Below are 20,282 nucleotides of genomic sequence, written 5' to 3' on the forward strand. Positions count from 1 at the left end.
ACAATATAAATCATAAGGATACAAGCAACAAAGTTACAATCATACCGTCATAAGTGGGAGGAGATGGGTGATAGGAACAATGAGAAGATTAATAGTACTGGAGACTATTGTTTGACAGTGTTGAGGGAATTATTTGTTTAGCAGAGTGATGGCATTTGGGAAAAAACTGTTCTTGTGTCAAGTTGTTCTGGTGTGTAGTGCTCTATAGTGTCGTTTTGAGGGTAGGAGTTGAAACAGTTTATGTCCAGGATGTGAGGGGTCTGTATATATTTTCACAGCCCTCTTTTTGACTTGTGCAGTATACAAGTCCTCAATGGAAGGCAAGTTGGTAGTAATAGTTTTTTCTGCAGTTCTAATTATCCTCTGAAGTCTGTGCCTAACTTGTTGGGTTACAGAACCAAACCAGACAGTTACAGAGGTGCAGATGACAATAATAGGGATGATAGTTATAGAGATAATTAGCAGACAATTCTTCACTTGTATCTCTCTTCCTTGATTACCTTTCTCTTAACTCTCATCTACAAGTTCAGATACTAGAGTAGAGCATACTACTGGTACTTAGCTGTCAAGAGACTTAAGTAACTCAGGCTTCCCTTTCACAATGTTATTTCCTAAATGAAACTTATTTACTTTTCTTTCACACAAGCATCAACCTCAGGAATACTTTCTTTGAAAAATTATCTCATAAATTTAGTATTTCTTTCTGCATACCTTTTGTTGAATCAAATGGCCTGGGTAAACCAAACTCTGTATTAGCAAAAATGTATTCAGAATAGAAAAATTTGTATAATTCTCTGGATTAATGCTTAAATTACTTAAATAAGTAATAATTTATTACTTGTAAATCCCAACCTAAATTGGTTTGATCAACTGGCAGTTGCTAAATAAAATTTCTTATTACATTTTTACTTTGAAACTGAAATGTACAAGTGTAGCTTTCAGCAATTTCCAAATATATTTTCCAGAGCCTTCAGGGAATAAGGAGGACACATTCTTTATTCTGGAAAGCTCTGAAATAATTAATAGTGCAATCTTACACATGCTTGCTGAGATATAAATATTTCAATATTTAATGGGAGTTGTTTCCAAGTTAATAGGAATAAATCATAAACCGAAACCCCAACATAGTGTCCAATTTAGCTGAGAGTATATATTATTAATTCCTCAGAATTGGTATAATGATAAATGTGGCTATACTCCAAGAAAAAAGCCCAGATTTTCTATGAATGAGAAAGACATGAAAACCTACGGTTTGGTATATTAGTTTTATTTACAAATGTACAAGTGTTTCACAATGGGGGTCAAAAGGCACTCTGCAAATCTATTAGCCCACATCTGTTTCTTAGGAGAAACGCCTTCACCTCCAGGTAAAGCTAATAGAGTTGCATGGACATCTCCTTAGAAAGGGAGCAGGCTTTATGCTCTCTTCTACCTACAAACGTGACATCCAGCACAGACAACAATAGATGGCATACTATAGGACAGTCTCCCTTGGGTGGTGTCTACCCATTCTGTTAAATCGGGCAGGAATGGCATGCTCTGGATCCCATCTGCAAGAGAGGACCATCTGTTGGGGTCTAGGAGGAAAGCCTTTTCTGCCATGGTACCTGGGAATATCGTCGCTCCAAAGATCAGACTTGCCCTGTGCCTGCTGGGACCCTAATAGTATGAGTGAGCCCATTTCTTTACTATATTGAGCATGGGATGTTGTGATCGGCTGATATGCTATTTAGTCATTTACAATTTTGGTTCTGTTTCCATTATTAGTCACCCGGTGTCCTATATATGAGACGGGTGGCCACATAAAATCATTAAGTAAATAGGAATGGGAAATGCCATTTCTATTATTCCAGTACCCTGCAATGACCTGTTTTCCAAGCCCATGAAGAATGCAAGTGTTATCAAAATATCTATTTGGGAGCTGAGTTCAAGAAAATGGTATTTTAGCAAAAACAGAACAAAATGTTTAGGATAGAGATGTCAGAAATACCTCAGGAATGTCCAGATTTGAGGAACAATTCAAGAGAAATAAATCAAGGAAGAAATTGTGAGAGAAACGGGTGCAGGTAGTCCTTGCTTAATTATCATTCATTCATTGTCTATTTGAAGTTACTGAATGAATAGTCCCTTAGCCCAGTCCCTGAAGTTATGACTGTTGCAACAACCCTGCAGTTACATAATCAAAATCTGGGTGCTTAGCAGCCTGTTGGCACTTATGACCACAGTGGTGCTTCAACTCCCTGCCCACCTATCTCCCTCTTTTAGCTGCCCTGCACCGCAGCACTCCTTGAAGGGGGCTGTGCTGGAACTGAAATAGAGGCCTGGTGCTTTCACAGCCTGTAATGGAATGCCTGAATGGTGTTGGGGAATGAAGGCTGCATAGAAAAAAATGGTAAGAGAACACCTGTCTGATCTTGATGAATACAGATCACCAGGACCTGACAGATTACATCCCAGAGTTCTAAAGGAGCCGCAGATGTCATCTCAGAACCACTGAACCACATCTTCCAAAAATCCCGGAGCACTGTGGAACTACCAGAGGACTGGAAAAGAGCTGATGTGGTTCCCATCTTCAAAAAAAGGAAAAAAATCAGACCCAGGAAGCTACAGACCAATCAGCCTAACATCAATACCCAGGAAGATACTGGAAAAGATAATAAAAAACAGATCTGCCAACATCTAGAAATGAGTAAACTAGAAGTCAGCACGGGTTTGTTAAAAACAGATAATACCAAACTAATCTTATTTCATTCTTCAACATAATGACTAAATTAGTAAACCAGCGAAATACCATGGACATAATATACTTAGACTTCAGCCAGACATTCGACAAAGTAGACCACAATCTACTTCTTGGTAAACTAGAAAAAAGTGGGATAGATAGCATCACCACCAGATGGATTTGTAACTGGCTGACAAACCATATCAATGAAAAGTCCTTAATGGTACTACATCTACATGAAGGGAAGTAAGCAGTAGGGTACCACAAGGTTCTGTCCTAGGCCCAGTACTCTTCAATATCTTCATAAATGACTTAGATGAGGAAAGAGAAGGGGAATTTACCAGATTTGCAGATGATACTAAACTGGCAGGGGTCTGTAATCTTAAACACTCAAGGAGCCATTTGGACCCGTTTCCCACAGAAAAGAAAACACCGGGAGCCACAAAACCTGGGTGGGTATGGCCAGTTCAATGTCACTCATTCCCATCCAATCACATGACCCCCCCCCCCAGCCATGCCTACCCTGGTTTTGTGGCTCCCAGTGTTTTCCATGGAAAACAGGTATCTCTGTGTGTGGCTCTCTCTCTGTCTCTCTCTGTTTCTATCTCTCTCTTTCTCCCCCCCCCTCTCTCTCTCTCGTGTGTGTGTGTGTGTGTGTGTTTGTGTGTGTGTTCTCTCTTGAACCATTTCCAAAAACAGGCGAGGATTTGGTTGTTGTTGTTTTGTTGCTTCTTCTTCTTTGGCTGCTTTTTACCATATGATTTAAATTAAGTCACTTCAGGTTCCCAGATAAATGAAGTACTTTCGTCCCCCTGCTGTAACTCCCTGTCGGCTGAACCCACCACTGGCTGGCCCCACCTCTCACCCTCCCCTCCCAGTCACTCCTCACCTGGTCTGAGAAGGAAAGGGCGACGGCGGGGATGGAGACTCACTCCATATTCCATATTGCACGCACCTAGGTCACTAGGGGGGAGGCGCCATTTGCTCTCCGTCCCGGCCTAGCTGTGGCCAATGCTCCGCATCGTAATGGGCTCCCCAACTGTGAAGCGCATTAAATTTAACTGTGCTGCGCAAGGCTCTGCAAGAGCAGTGAGCAGGCTATGGAGGTGGCAACAGCAGAAGCATTGGCCGCAGCTGCGCCAGACCAGTGTCTTGGGGTGGAGAGCAAGTTGCACATCTCCCCAATGGCCAGAAGAAGCACTCGCGAGACCCCACAAGTAGAGGGGCGCTTCGCTCCGGCTCTGGAATATGGAGCAAGTCTCCATCCCCCGCCATCACCCTTACCTTCTCAGACCAGGCGAGGAGTGACTGGGAGGGGAGGGCGAGGGGTGGAGCCAGCCAGTGGTGGGTTCAGCCAACAGGGAGCCACAGCAGGGGGACGAAAGAGCTGCATGCAGCTCCGGAGCCATGGATTGCCGACACCTGCCCTAGATGATAGGCTCAAGATCCAAATGGATCTTGACAGACTTGAACACTGGGCCCTATCTAACAAAATGAAATTCAACGTAGAGAAAAGTAAAGTCTTACACTTAGGGAAAAAAACCCAAAAGTACACAGATAGATTGGATGAAACCAGGCTTAATAGCAGTAACTGAGAAGAATCTTGGAGTCTTAGTGGACAACCAATTAAATATGAGCCAAAAGTGTGTGGCAGCAGCCAAAAAAGCCAATGCAATCCTAAATTGCATTAACACGGATAAAATCAAGATCAAGGGAGGTACTAATACCACTCTATAAAGCTTTAATAAGACCACACCTAGAGTACTGCATCTAGTTTTGGTCACCACACTATAAAAAAGATGTTGGGACTCTAGAAAGAGTTCAGAGAAGAGCAACTAGGATGATTAGGGAACAGGAGGCTAAAACATATGATGAACGGTTGCAGGAACTGGGCCTGGCTAGTCTAGTGAAGAGAAGGACCAGGGAGACAGGATAACAGTCTTCTGATATTTGAGGGGCTGCCACAGAGAGGAGAGGGTCAAGCTATTTTCCAAAGGCCAGACAAGGAATAATGGATGGAAACTGAACAAGGAAAGATTCAACCTGGAAATAAGGAGAAATTTTCTGACAGTGAGACCAATCAACCCATGGAACAGAAGTTGCCTTCAGAAGTTGTGGGAGCTTCATTACTGGAAGCTTTCAAGAAGACACTGGACTGCCATCTGTCAAAAATGGTGTAGGGTTTGCTTGGATGGGGCGTTGGACTAGATGACCTGCAAGGTCCCTTCCAACTCTGTTAATTTGTATCTGTAAACAATCAGAGAAGATAGGCAGGAGCACTCAGGGGCTTATTAGTCAGAGAAAGAAACTTAGGATGGACCCGCCCTAAGATTAGACTGAAAAGTAGGAGTAAACAATATAATGCAGTCATAGGTGATATGAAAACAAATCTGTCTTGTAAGCTTTGTACAGATTTTAAGAAAATTTACTTCTAGCAATATTATATATTCAGAAATGGAATCATAGCAGAGTTTACAGTAATTTCTGTGGCATTTTTGTCCGTAGAATTTATGGCTAAACTTGGAAAAGCTATCCAGTACTGGCATAATTAAAGATTAAAGATTAAAGATTAAAGCTATGGCTCCTTGCATTTTAAGTCCCACTTCATAAAGCACCATGAATCCCTCTTTGGGTTGACGGTTCTCATATTATTTTGGTCACTTTCTTGATCCAAGGCACAAATTTGCTGACCTTTGTATAAACACCAGGGGAATCCTTTTGCCCACACCCATATCCCCAGGAAGTAATTCCTAGAATTACCCATTGTGTATTTGGTCTTTGACACACCAATGGTCCTCCACTGTCTCCTTGACAGCTGTCTACCCGATTGTCAGCAGAAAGGTTTCCAGCACAGAGCATTCGATTAGTAAATTTCTTTCCATAACGAGATTTGCAAACATTTCTTGGGAGAAGAGGCACGATTCCCTGGAGTAACATCCTTGAGTATGACCTTCCTAGAAGAATAATTAATATTCATGCAATTCAATACAGGGAACAACAAAATAGATAGAAAAAATTAATTGTGAAGTTAGAATTATAACTTTATGGAATATGGCTTTTAATGATTGTTCATAATACTTTTTTAAAAACAAAGTTCATTTTGTTGTGAGCTATCTTGGATGCCTGCTTTTTTAAACTATTTATTTATTTATTTATTAGTTTGATTTATATGCCGCCCTTCTCCAGAGACTCAGGGCGGCTTACAATGCTTTTAAGCAATAGCCTTCATACTTTTGTATATACATGCTTAGTAGGACTTTTGGCTGCCCCCTAAGCGGTGTTTATACAAAGTCAGCTTATTAAACAATACATTCTGATTTAAAAGTTTTTTTGCATTTACACTTATTTATTTTAAATATTTTATCCCACTTTTTTAAAGTTAAAAAGCCTTCAAAGAAACTAACAAAAATAATTAAAAATAAATTTAGAATGGGATCTACATTTCAAACAATTTTAAAATGTGTAAAATAATATATTTTTAAAAAGCAATATGACAAGAAAATAAGAATCCATTTGTAGCTAAACTAAATAAGGCTAGGAACAAAAGGGGAGAGTTGGTGAAAATCCAGGTCTCTGGAATTGAGAGAGCCGGAGGCAGAACTTCAGATTGAAAAGAATTCCACCAAAACAGAAGCCAAGAAAAAGGCCACATTTTTATTTTAATTATTTTATTTTTATTACATAGATTTAAAGAATGCCCTGCAGTGGACGGTTTGCATAATAAAAAGTTAAAAAAAAACAGAATAAATAAAGTATCACTCTAATTCAGTAAATATAGAAATACTTTAATTATATTCTCTTTTCTTTTTACTCAAGTACACAGTACTCCTTTTCAGCAGTGTAATCCAAATTTGCAGATATAATTTAGACAAAAGGATAATTTAAGTAGCAAACTTTGGAAAACAAGACCCATCCTGAATAAAGGCATCCAATCTGCAGAAGTGGAATGCTGATACTAAGAAATAATAGTACTAATAGTAATACTGATAGTACTAATAATACTAATAATCTTACTTCACCAATTATTTTCCTGACTCGATGCGCCGCCAATCCTACTTCTGGGAGCTTGATTGATGATTGGATGTACTGAGTGCCTATCAAAGTTTCTGCAGCCTTGGTACCACCCCTTGTGACGTTAACCCCCCAGTCTTTTTCACTCAGTGGTAGGGATTACACCTGAGTGCCTTATTCTCTCCAGATAATTTTTTTCAGCTTTAGCTTCTATTTGGATTTCGTTTTTCTTCTGAGTTCTAGTTACAGTCTAGTGAGGAGATTACTGGAAGCCCTCAGAAGCAGCGGTATTCGGCTCTTCTGATAGATTGCCGAACCGCCATTTTCTGTGCCCATTCTGACAGCCTGAGGCGCTAGCGACGGTTTTGGTCAGAAATTAAACTGCCGAGCCAGCCCGCCTTGTCCGATCGCCAGAAACAGCTGAGAGGCGCTTTTTAAAGCAGCCCCGCTGTTGGATTTCAAGTTTTGCCGCTTTGGAAGTGTCGGAGCACCAAATGGCGCGGTGCCTTTTCACTCCCCGGGGGTGCTGTTGGTGGTCGTGTGATTCGTGAGGGAACGGATCAGCCTTCCACGAATATTTTTTTGGTGCTATGGGCGTTCGTTTGCAGGGTCCCTGCTGACTAGTAGCATACCCTGCTGATTTAGGATGGCGTCGTAACGGCTGTGTTTCCCGCCATTTTGTTTTTCAAAGGACTACACTTTATTTATTTCTTGCTTGTATTTTTGTGGTTGTGGGACACTGGTGTTTGTTCTCACCAATTATATTGTGGCATTATGATAACTTGGGGACTAACTCTATTGTTTCTTTCTCCTGCCTTTTCTTTCCAGAAGTTCTCCTCCGGTCGCCATCTTGCTGAGACCTCCACAGACAGTTGCCTGATAAACTGCTGCATGGCCTGCTAACAGATTTTGCAGCCACCGTTCCCTTGACGCTCTTCTGACTACCTGATGATTCATTGGCAGAAGGGAAGTGTTTATTTCTAGTTTTTTCTATTAATTCATCTTTATATACATATATTTCTATATTTTTATTAAAAAAAAAAACCCGAACAAATTTAATTAATTCATTATCACTACCAACAATTGATCAACTGATTTTTGATCTTGAAAATTAGAGTTAATTGATTTATATTTTTATATTTTTTTTAAAAAAAAGAGGAAATTAAGGGCAAACCTCAAGTTAATTGCCATCTTTTTTCTGAGCATAATTACAGAACTCATTGATTAACAAGCCTGTTTGCTACCTTTATTGGGAGTTATGGCTGATTCCCCTATGTCATCAGATATTGAAAGGGAGACTTCCCCTCGCAGGGCTCCCTCTCCCAAGCCTGCTGGTAAAAGAAAGGCCAAAACCAGGGGTGTAGTTAAAGCAGTTAGAAAGCCTGTTCCAGCCAAAGCTGTTGTAGACAAGCAAGCTTCCAGGTTGCATAATGCTCTTGAAAAACAGTTTAACAAGGCTCAGGCTACTTTACAGCCTGGAGAACCTTCTGTTCCACATAACGACGATACTCTGGCCCAGTCCTCTGGCCTTCCTATGTCTGATACTTCTGAGACTATTTTGCCTGCTTGGCCACAAGGCGACATTATCCTTGTGCCTCATGACCACAAACTGATTTGTGCACAGGGTGATCAGGTCCTACAACCATCCCTGGTGCAGTTGCCATCTGGGGCTCCAGATCCCGTCGCCGGGCCTTCCACGTCTCAACCTAAACTGATGACTACCCCTGTGTCTGGTCAAGTTTTTGATTTTCAAGCTATGCTTTCTCAAGCATTTAGCAATTTTCTGCAATCCACGTTTCAGCATTCTTCCATGCAGCCTCTAACTGTGGCTTCATCAGGGCCAGTGCGCTCTGCATCTGCACCTCAACCTTCTACTTCTAAGTCCGTGTCTGCTGCTCATGGCTTAGAAGGGTCTGATTATGAGGAGGATTTTTTTGATGACTTTGAGATGTCTGAGGATGATGAGCCTTTATCTGACGGGCCTCCATTTCCAGGGCTCTTAAAGCCTGCTCTTTTTTCTTCATTGTTGCATAAGGCCAAGGCGGCCACTAATATGGGCAAAGTCATTGACCCTCCTTCTTCACAGGACTAACCATCTGTGTTTGATGCCTTGTTTAAAATGCCTCAACCTGAGCACAATTTTATCCCCGTTCCAGATTTGTTTGCTCAGGTGATTCAGCGCCCTTGGGAATGTCCCAGATCTTTAGCTGGCCCGTCAGGCCATGACAAGCGGATGTATTGTGCCGCTCCAGACCTTGAGTCCTTGCTGCAGTTGCCGTCCATTGATGAACCTGTGGCTAGTCTCGTATCTTCTTTGGTTCTGGCTGGTGATGTCGGGGATGGACTGCGAATGGAGGACAAGCGGGCTGAACTATCGTGTAGAAAAACGCATCAAGAGGCTACATGGGCAATTCGAGCGGCTACTGCCGCTTCATTTTTTAATAGGGCATCTCTTATATGGCTTCGCCAATTACGAGACAGGGTTCCCCCTGAGGAGGCCAGAATACAGCAAGATATCACCAAACTGCTGGCTGCTGCTGAATTTGCGGCAGACGCTTCCTTGGATGCAGCGAAGTTCGCTTCACGGGCCCTCACTTCATCTGTGGTTTCTCGCCGCTTATTGTGGCTCAGACATTGGCGTGCTGAAAATAAGTCCAAGTGGAGACTCACTACTGCTCCTTTCAAGGGCTCTTCGCTTTTTGGGTCGGCTTTGGACTCCATCTTTGTAGAGGGACGCCTTCTGTCGCGTCTTTTAGGAGACTGGATTGAAGAGCTTCTCCGTACGGCTGGCAGTCCTTTCAGGCCGATTCCAGCTCTGGCGGATCCTATTACAACCGATCCTACAATCAGGGATCTTTCTCTTTGGCAGGTAGGCCTTCCTTTCGTGACCAAGGAAGACGCCAGACCGCTTTCTGTAGACCCTTCCGTGGTTCCGGGTCGAGAGCCTTTCACCGAGGCAAATGACTTCCTGCCTCTCGTTCCGGTGGGGGGCCGTCTTCAGGCATTTTACCATCAGTGGGAGTCCACTTCCATAGATGCCTGGATTCTCCACACTGTCACACATGGCCTCAAACTGGAGTTCCTCTCCTCCCCGCCGGATCGTTTCCTTCCATGTCCATCGTCAGTGATTCCCCTGAAACGTCAACTTATGCTACTTGAGATTCAACACTTGTTAGAAATGAGAGCCATAGAGCCGGTTCCCAACAACCAACTTCGGACCGGCTACTATTCAACTTTGTTCCTAGTTCCCAAAAGTTCAGGGGGCTGGAGAGGTATTCTAAACCTGAAGGACCTGAATCTCTTCATTTTATATCGACGTTTCAAAATGCATTCGCTTCAAACAATTCTTGCATGCATTCGACGGGGAGACCTGATGCAATCTGTGGACATCAAGGAGGCGTATCTTCACATACCAATTCACCCAGACCACAGACGATACCTCCATTTCGCCTTCGAAGGACGCCATTTTCAATACAAGGCCATGCCGTTTGGACTTTTGTCGGCGCCCCGGACATTCATGAAAATACTGGCGGCTCTATCGGCGTCTGTCCGGGAACGCTCCATCCGCATGGTCTGTTATCTGGACGATGTGTTGATCCTGTCATCATCCGAGCCTCAAGCAGACAACGACAGGCAGCTGGTCCTTCAGGCTCTACGGTGCCACGGTTTTGTTCTGAACCTTCCAAAGAGCCAGTTGATTCCAACATCTCGTATTCTTCATCTGGGATCTGTTATAGATTCCCTTCAAGGAATGGTCTTCCTATCCCCGGATCATCAAGCGAGTATCAGGGACCTAGTTCGACAAGTGATTCTCCAGCCAAAAGTGACTGTTCTGCTACTTTCCCAATTGTTGGGAAAGTTCATCTCATGCATTCAGATTGTGCCGTGGGCTTGTCGTCATTTTCGCCTTCTTCAATGGTTCCTCCTGCCATTTCAAAAGACGGGACAGGCAGACTCTTTACTCAAAGTCACAGTTCCGGGCACAGTAAAGATATCGCTGCTATGGTGGGAATCCACAGCTCTGCAATGCGGGACTGTTTTTCTGGAACCTCCTCGTGTCACCGTAACGACGGATGCCAGCCTTCGGGGTTGGGGGGCCCATCTGGACTCACACATTGCACAGGGCACCTGGGCTCCGTCCGACCTACGGCACAGTATCAACTTCTTGGAGCTCCGTGCGGTCCGACTTGCTCTTCTAGCCTTCCAGCCTCATGTGTCCAACAAACACGTCCTGATTCTGACGGACAATGTGACCACGAAGGCACATGTCAACAGACAGGGGGGCACGCGCTCCAGAGTTCTGATGGCGGAGACGGAACGACTGATGGCTTGGGCAGAAGCCAATGTTCTTTCTATAAAAGCAGAACACATCTCAGGTACCAGCAACCTGAGGCCGATTACCTCAGCAGGGAACACCTGGATCCCTCAGAGTGGCAACTACATCCCCGTCTGTTTCACAGCCTCACCCTCAGGTTCGGGACTCCAATTGTGGACCTCTTTGCGTCTCCTCGAAACGCCCAGCTTCCCAGATATTTCACCAGATTCCCGTCTCCATCCGCAGAAGGCCACGATGCTCTGCGCTGCCCATAGCCGAAAGGCCTAATGTATGCCTTTCCTCCAATTCCAATTCTGCCATGGCTTATCCGAAAGATACTATTGGAAAAGGCCGAGATTCTGCTAGTAGCGCGTTACTGGCCGAGGAGGCCGTGGTTCGCCGATCTGAAGGGCCTGTCAAGGAGTCCACCTTGGTGAATCCCCAAAGACCAGTTGATACTTCTGCAAGGCATTGTTCAACATCCAGATCCAGACTTGTTAAAGTTGACCGTCTGGCACTTGAACGCATCATCCTAAAGAAGGATGATATACCATCGAATATCATTTCAACGATTCAGGCAGCTAGGCGTCCTTCAACTATTCAAATTTATAACGCCTCTTGGTCCTCCTTTGCCAGATGGTGTTCTACCAAGCTTGTAGACCCTACTTCACCAACAATTTTGGAAATTTTACAGTTTTTTCAATCGGGTCTGGTCAAAGGTTTGGCCCCTTCTACTCTGCGACGGCAGGTGGCGGCCTTGGCCACTGTCTTACCTGGTGAAGGTCGTCAACCTCTCTCTCAAAATTCCAAGATTAAGGCCTTTTTAAGAGGAGCTGGCAATTTATCACCTCCGGTGATCCACCGTTTTCCGACTTGGAATTTGACGTTAGTTTTGCAAGCCCTCACATCTGATCCATTTGAGCCCTTGGCATCATTACGTTATTTGACCCTAAAAATGGCTTTTCTTCTGGCAATAACCTCGGCTAGGAGGGTTTCAGAGATTGCTGCTCTGTCTATTCGCCCAGATCTCTGTGTGTTTTTCCCTGATAGAGTAATTCTCCGACTAGATCCAGCCTTCATACCCAAAGTTAATTCAAAATTTCATAGAAGTCAAGAAATTACGCTCCCTAATTTCTGTCCTGACCCCCGACATCCTTTAGAGAGACAGTGGCATACCTTAGACGTCCGTAGGGCCTTACGGCGTTATATTAAGCGCACTGCTTCCTTTAGAAGGACAGAGGCCTTGCTGGTGTCTTTTTTACCAGCTTCCATGGGACACAAAGTTTCTTCTCATACTGTAGGTCGGTGGCTAAAAGCTTGTATTTCAACTGCTTACCATTTACAGGGCAGGGCTGTGCCTGGTGGCGTTGTCCCCCATTCCACTCGAAGTGCTGCTACCTCAGCAGCTTGGGCCTCACAAGCGTCTGTGGATGACATTTGTAAGGCGGTGACGTGGTCGTCTTTGTCTTCCTTTGTTCGCCATTATCGTTTAGACTCCTTTGCTTCTGCTGATGCTGCCTTCGGCAGACGAGTTTTACAATCTGTAATATCCACCCAGGGACAGCCAGTGGCTTGACCCCTCCCAGACAATGAGTAACCTTGGGTATTTCCCAGAAGTAGGATTGGCGGCGCATCGAGTCAGGAAAATGGACGTTGTCCTACCTGAACGTCCCTTTTATGCTCGATGCGCCGCCAATCCGGCCCACCCGTTTGTCGACCATGGCTGCTGTGGGTGGTGTGTGTTTTTCTTTTGTTTCCTTTTCTGCAGCATTGCTTCTGTGATCCTGCCTTTGGATTATTCTGAGCATGGGTCGGTGTCGTCCTCGTTATCTGCTTCGTGAAAAAGACTGAAGGGTTAACGTCACAAGGGGCAGTACCAAGGCTGCAGAAACTTTGATAGGCACTCAGTACATCCAATCATCAATCAAGCTCCCAGAAGTAGGATTGGCGGCGCATCGAGCATAAAAGGGATGTTCAGGTAGGACAACGTCCATTTTCTAATACAGAGTCCCCAACCCGCAGGTTGCGCAAGCAGCAGGCAAATGTGCATGCACAGCTCCCTTTGTGCAAGCGGCAGGCATTCTCTTGCACACATGAAGCTCCATTTGTATGAGTGGCGGGCGCACCCAACGCTCACACAAATGGAACTTCATATGTGCGCGCAAGTGCCCACCACTTGTACAAATGGAGCTGCACATGTACGGTCGCACAGAACCATTTCCTCTCCCCTCCCCTGACAGTCAGCACAGCCAGAAAGTTTGGGGACCACTGTTTTAATACAAAGTGATTCAGAAGAAGTTGGTACTTGATTGTAATTATGGATTTAATTAATAACACTGCTTTATTTTAGGATTAGTTCCTAGTGAAGATGCCCTTTGCTCTTAATACTGTGCTAGTCCTCAATCCTGAGAATTGTAAAGCAAATTCTGTTCTAGTACACTATTAAATGCTGGGTGTAATTCCTTGGCGCACTCTAAAGGCCAGGATGTGTCTGTTACAGAATATTTTACTAATCTGGAATTTAAGTACATAAAATAGTTTTGGGGAAGGATTGAGAATAATTTACACCTTACACTGAATTCATGACCCTATCAAAAATGTAACTTGAAAATCTAAAATTATCAAAAATGGTCCATGAAATTTATTTTTAAAATTGTCTCACTTCTGGGTGTAAAATTATTGATCTGGTGTAGTGTACTTACAAGTAAGAAGCAGAGTTGGCATACAATCATTCCTCAAGTACTATATTTTATAACTGCCCAATTTTTGTCTCTACAAGTAGACGTCCGTTAGCAGCTGCCTTGTTTAGTATCTGTTTGTAGTTACTATGAGGATGGAAAAATAATTTTGCAACCAATCTTTGTATTTACAACCTTGTATGTAAAGTAAAAGGTGAAGTAAAATCTTAAGCAGAGTTATGGTTTCACTTAGCAACTGCTTCACTTAGCAACCAAGTTCCTGGCCCTAGTTGTTGCTAAACAAGGACTATTTGTATTCCAAAAAGGAAAATGTTGAGAAGATTAAGATTAGGTTAATTTTAGGATTTAGGTAGTGATCTGAGAATTACTACATGTTTAATACGATAGCATGTCTTATTTTTCCTACTTATGATGATTTTATTACGGTTTTAGCTTAATTAATATTTTATCTTGGATATTGCATTGTCCATATTGTATATGTACATACATACACACACACACATCACTTATAATAATAAATATATAATAATAATAAATTGAAAAACATGTATAAATATGTGTGTATATGTGTATCTCCCTGTGTGTAAAAATGATCTATATAAAAAGTAGCATTTACTACTGTATTTATTCTTTACAAGTGGACTGATAGTGTTTATAAGCAATGTTGAAATCAAACAAAAAAGAGAAGATGTAAAAAAAAACAGAGAGAAAAATAGCTTTCTGATAGAGATTAGTCTTTTGTCCTCCCCTCTTGTGGTTAATGTTGAAATAACATTAAGTACAACAAATCAGCTTGTGGTTTGTGGTTCCAGGGCAGAGAAGTAAACAAAAAGATAAAAAATAAAAGCAAAGAAAGGGAAATCATTCCTTTTGTTTCACAAAGTCATTCACAAAATATAATCATTCAACTCACAAGAGGATTTACTGCTTTCAGTAAACAGAAGGACAATCTTTTGCTCCCTCTTTCCCTCTTACTTTAGTCATTGCTGCTTAAGAGAAAGTTACAGTGAGCACATAGATAGGAATAGGGGTGACATAATAGGAGTCTTCCAATATTGGAGGGGCTGTCACAGAGAGGGGGGAACAACCCATTCTCCAACGAACCCCTGAAGGAAACAAGCAGCACTGGGTGGAAACCTATCAAGGAAAGATCCAACCTAGAACTAAGGAGAAATTTAATAGTTCTCACAGTGAGAACAGTTAACCAGTGGAATAGCTTGCTTCAGAAGTCATGAATGTTCCATCACGGGAGATTTTTAAGAAGAGATTTTTAAGGAGAGATCCTAGACAAGAGCCATTGTCTAGGGTCTCCTGCCAGGGCAGGGGGCTGGACTAGAAGACCTCCAAGGACCCTTCCAACCCCATTATTCAATGTTCTGTCTTCTAAATATACCTCCTTAACAACCAACTACTGAAAGACATACTGAGGAAGAGCAAGGCTAGGGCTTGTAGGCTCCAACTGGATGAGCATCACCCCCTCCATTTTGCCAGGCTTGCTTTCACAAACATCCCCCATAGTCGGTATCTTTAGGGTAATGAAGAGAAGGACTAGGGGTGATATGATATGACTAGGAGTCATATTGGCGCAGTGGTTAAAATATAGAATTGCAGGCTATCTCTGCCTACTGCCAGGAGTTCGATCTTCACCGGCTCAAGGTTAATTTCAACCTTCCATTTTTTATTGTTTTTTAAATTTGATTTATATGCCGCCCTTCTCCGGAGACTCAGGGTGGCTTACAATGCGTTAAGCAATAGCCTTCATACTTTTGTATATTTATACAAAGTCAGCTTATTACCCCCACAATCTGGGTCCTCAATTTACCCACCTTAGAAAGGATGGAAGGCTGAGTCAACCTTGAGCCTTGGAGAGATTCGAACCAGCAGTAAATTGCAGGCAGCTGTGTTAATAACAGGGTGCTTAGACCACTGTACTATCAAGGCTGATTTTTCCAAGATCAGTAAAATGACCCAGATTATTGGGGGCAATATGCTGACATTTGTAAATTGCTCAGAGAATGCTGTAAAGCACAATTGCTGCAATTGCTACAGTAGCAGTCTTCCAGTCTCCTGCTCAGTAGTGGGTTGGACTAAAGGACCTTCAAGATCCCTTCCAACTCTGTTATTCTGTGATTCTGAGATGATGGCAATGTAGTACAAGACATCTGGGGATCATCAGAGTAACAGTTGGAAAGGACCTTGGTGGTCTTCTAGTTCAACCCCCTACTGAAACAGGAGACCATATATCATTTCAGACAAATGGCTGTCCAATCTCTTCTTAAAAACCTCCAATGATGGAGTACCTAAAACTTCTGGAGGCAAGTTTTTGTTGTTCTCACTGCCAAGAAATTTCTTCTTAGTTCTAGGTTGCTGCTTCTTTCCATCCATTACTTCTTGGTTTGCCTTCTGCTGCTTTGGCAGGCCCAGAAGATTGATCTGTCATATTTTTTGTTTGAAATATAACTAGATAACTATATAAGCTAGATGGGGCATTTCTGAGTACAGCAGTGGGTCTTTTATTTTATTTATAACGGGGTTTATTTGTTTTTATTTATTTTAAACCATCCATTTCCCTCACATGGTTTCCTATTTACATTCTTTTTAGAAACTACTGGGTGTAAAATATATACATTCATCTATCATATAAATCAGAACTATAGGATACATCATGTCATATTTCATACCCATCCTTACTACTAATGAAGTCTTCAACAGGTTTTCAGCCTTACACAGTGACAGTTAATAACTAGGAAAGCTTCTTTAAGTTGAAATGTTTTATACATACAGTAGCTAAGCTGGCTGCATTTATCTCCATTTTTTTTTTTTAATTTGATTTATATGCCGCCCTTCTCCGGAGACTCAGGGCGGCTTACAATGTGCTAAGCAATAGCCTTCATCCTTTTTGTATATTTATACAAAGTCAGCTTATTGCCCCCACAAACTGGGTCCTCAATTTACCTACCTTAGAAAGGATGGAAGGCTGAGTCAACCTTGAGCCTGGCAAGATTCAAACCTGCAGTAATTGCAGGCAGCTGGTCTTAATAACAGGGTGCTTTAGACCACTATACTACCAAGGCTTTTAAAAGTAATGTTATTTAATTTAATAAATAGTTAACAAAAAGTCACTGTTTTTGCTTTCCATTGATTATTTATTATATACTTGAAACTCTCGTTCTGTATGAGGTGGTAAATGCCCTCAAAGTTTTTTCAATTTGCAAATAGGGAGGACTAACTTCTCTATTTATTCTTTGATGTCCCATGTGGAAGTTGTGAGGCAGCCCAGGACTCACCTGTATCTCCCCAGCCTGATATGATGCAAGACTTTCGGTCAACTGCAGCTTTCTGCTTCCCAGCGGGGAGGCAGACGGGAAAGACACGGTGGCTGAAGGAGAGACAGTTGTCCTCTTTGCCCCACATCCTGACCAGAGCAATGTCATTATCATTACTGCTCGACCGATAATTTCTATGAAGGAGGATCTTCTCCACCGGCAACTCTCTCTCCGACTCATCTCTCACAGCGGTATGGTGGTCTCCCACCCGCAGAAGGTAGCGACGAACGTCTACCCCAAATCTGCCCGCAAAAGAGTCACAAGCCAGTTAGTTTTCCATGAAGATGTTTCATGTTTCTTTCAACTAGAAAGGATCTTTCTTAAGGAGTGTTGAGTCAATTTAAAACATCTCTGCCATCCTACACACATGAAATATAATCATATATTACATTATTCTCTTTAGGCAGATATTTTAGGTGAAGTAAATACATTCCTCAAAAATATAAGTAAGACGCCCAAAAATAAAATCAACCTGAAGTCCTTGAGAGACTGGTGCACTAATCATAGCAGGGTCTGTTATAAACAAGCTCTATTATGACTTAGCATGATGTGGGCACCCAGCCATTATTGGCACACTGGCATACCCAGCTGATGCCAGCATAATTGTCTCTTGTCAAAGTAGCTGAGCTTTAGTCCATGTTGGCAATGAGCTGGTGAGCAGTGCTGTCTTAATGGCTTGCTCGAGATACAATGGTTGGGGAATTCTCTGCCGATGGGAAAATCCTTAGCCATGAAGGATTTTCCCATCGGCAGAGAATTCCCCAACCATTGCTTGCCCTATTGAAGGCCGGGGCTGAGGAGAAGGAAAAATCTGACAGATGGTTAGAGCAGCTGGAGCAATGAGTTTTGCTTTCTATCACAGGGTAGGAAGGGGGCAATATGTCAGGAGAAGCTTTCTCTTCCTTACCCCTGGATCACCTGAAGGGCCTGATCCACAGGGTTGCCATTTCTGTTATCCCACCACTATGGATCAGGCCCAGACGTGGGGGGTGCTTTCAGATATAATAAGGGAGGCTTCCTATGCAACCTGTCTTCATGCCACAGGAAGGACCAGGGAGGTAAGAATATGAATTTGCATGTTTTAGGTCTCCTTCCAATTCCCCTATGCTGTCTGCTGACCTGCCATCTGGGGGTGGAGACTGTCTTGATTGAAGTAACAATCCCACATCAGCCAGCCCAGCATACTGTATGGCATTAGGGCAGGTAACAGTAACATAGTTGGAAGGGACCTTGGAGGTCATCTAGTCTAACCCCCTGCTCACGCAGGACACCTGTACAAGGGATTCGAACCGCTGAACTGCTGACCTTTCTGATCAACAAGCTCCGTGTCTTAGCCACTGAGCCACCTAGTCAGGCTAAGTCATGGGGAGGGGAGGGGAGATGAAACAGGAGGAACCCCTAGTTCAGATAGCATCTCTACCATGAGTCTTTACATGTCAGGAAGGGAAGAGTGGAGGAAGGATTTGTCTGCACCATTCATAAGCAGCTAGTAGGAGCTGGGAAGATCCATTCTCCATCAATATGCCTCATTAATTGGGTCACCTCCAATGTGTGATACAATGTGCAAACATAATGCTTCTTCTGAAAAAAGGTGTAAAATATTGACACAATTTGAGTTTGCAGAAACTGGCATCAGTTATAGGCTGCCTATAAAAAAAAGGATATAGTATGAGATGACCTTCAAAGATGGTTAGCCATCTACCCTCAGGTTGAATTTAGGGAGACATGAAGAAGTTTTCTATGACATGTTCACAAACCGTGATTTAATTTTTTTCTGACTAACAATGTGTGGATGCTGGCTATACTTTACCTTTTGAAGCAATGTGCTGCTGTCATTACCCAGCAACTGCTGATAAGTGTTGCACCGCACAACAAACGAGCATCTTTGTGAATCCCCTTCAGACGCAAGGAGACCTGCCATGGCCAACTTCCCCTGGAAGAGAAAAGCAATGAAGACACAGCAAAGGCAAAACATTGGCTTGGATTTTCACGTGGAGGTTTCGTGTTACTCTTCCATCCAGCCTCTGTTGATTTGTATAGTTTATTAAACAAACTGCTTTGTGTAGGCTACAATCATTCTTTCCTAGAACAGAATAAAATGATTCCAAGCAGCCTTGCATATCAGAATTCCTCAGGAAAGTGCAAGAACAACATGCCTAAATCCTGTATCATAATGTGCCCAGCTTGTCAACAAGTACCGGTAGGTGTTTGGAACTCATCAAAATATCTACTTCTCATCTCTGTCCATATTTCCTAGACTTCCTGGCAATTTTAACAATCTTGTCTTTGGGTACTAAATGCATATTTGCTCATTATTCTATGCCCCACTTGAAAATAAATGGATGAAAATTCCAAACAGGCTTCCATCTCATTTCAGACTCAAGTTACCCACTTTTGATGAGCAGTAGATAAAATTGCAAAATCCTGCTCTTCTGTACCTGCTTCATCTTGGGTTTAATACTTCCTGACTGAGTAACTCTGCAAATGATTGGGAGAAGGCACTTTGTCCGATGACCGTAGATGTGTCTGCTTTCGTAAGTTACAATTTTGACTTTCAAAAGCTGCACTTTTAACCTAAATTGCACATTGACCTTTCTAAAATGCACTTTTGCACTTGAGAAGTAAGTGGCATGCTTCTTTTCTCATAACTCTGCCCATGAGCACATCACACTATAATACCCCAGATAATATTGTAGAATATTATCTACAATATTGTAGAAGAAATATTGTAGAATTGGAAAGGGGGCCTGGAGAAGTTCTATGGGTATGCATGGACAGAAGAGGATATAATGGGGGCTACGTATCTTAATTCCTTTTAGAAATTTTGGCACAATTCCATGCTTTAACCTGACAGTTAAGCTCAAACATGCAGTCCATTATAGAAAAGTTGAGTGCTGCTATTTAAGTCAAGGACAAAAGTATGACCATCTTAAAGTATATACAGTATTGGGATATCAAAAGTGTAATTTACGTTAAAATGCAATTTAGAGAAGGCAAGAGTGCAATTTGGGATGGTCAACAGTACAATTTAGGTTAAAAAGGCAGCTTCTGAGGGTCAAAATTGCAATTGGGGAAAGTCGAAAGTGCATCTTAAGGTCAGAGGTGTCTGAGGCAAATACACATGAATGAAAGAGAGGCAACGGGGCCCAGCCAATTTGTCACAGTCTGTCAGTTCTACTTTACTTGAATGGTGTATTTTCATGGCCCCA

At 42.7% G+C, this 20,282-nt stretch overlaps 1 protein-coding gene across 1 annotated transcript in view; it reads right to left on the minus strand.

Annotated features, from left to right (window-relative positions):
• Nucleotides 1-5,365: 5,365 nt before the first annotated feature.
• LOC139318298 (neurotrypsin-like) overlaps nucleotides 5,366-20,282 on the minus strand; it is a 53,752-nt gene continuing 38,835 nt past the window's right edge. The window contains exons 14-16 of the mRNA XM_070945691.1: nucleotides 18,884-19,006; nucleotides 17,035-17,315; nucleotides 5,366-5,676 (exon numbers count right to left, since the gene is read on the minus strand). Coding sequence (XP_070801792.1) covers nucleotides 5,366-5,676; nucleotides 17,035-17,315; nucleotides 18,884-19,006 — 715 coding nt within the window. The remainder of the gene's footprint in view (nucleotides 5,677-17,034; nucleotides 17,316-18,883; nucleotides 19,007-20,282) is intronic.

Source organism: Pituophis catenifer, unplaced genomic scaffold (genome assembly GCF_029215685.1).
Source record: "Pituophis catenifer annectens isolate HBS135680 unplaced genomic scaffold, rPitCat1.0.hap2 SCAF_6, whole genome shotgun sequence".
NCBI classification, from domain to species: domain Eukaryota; kingdom Metazoa; phylum Chordata; class Lepidosauria; order Squamata; family Colubridae; genus Pituophis; species Pituophis catenifer.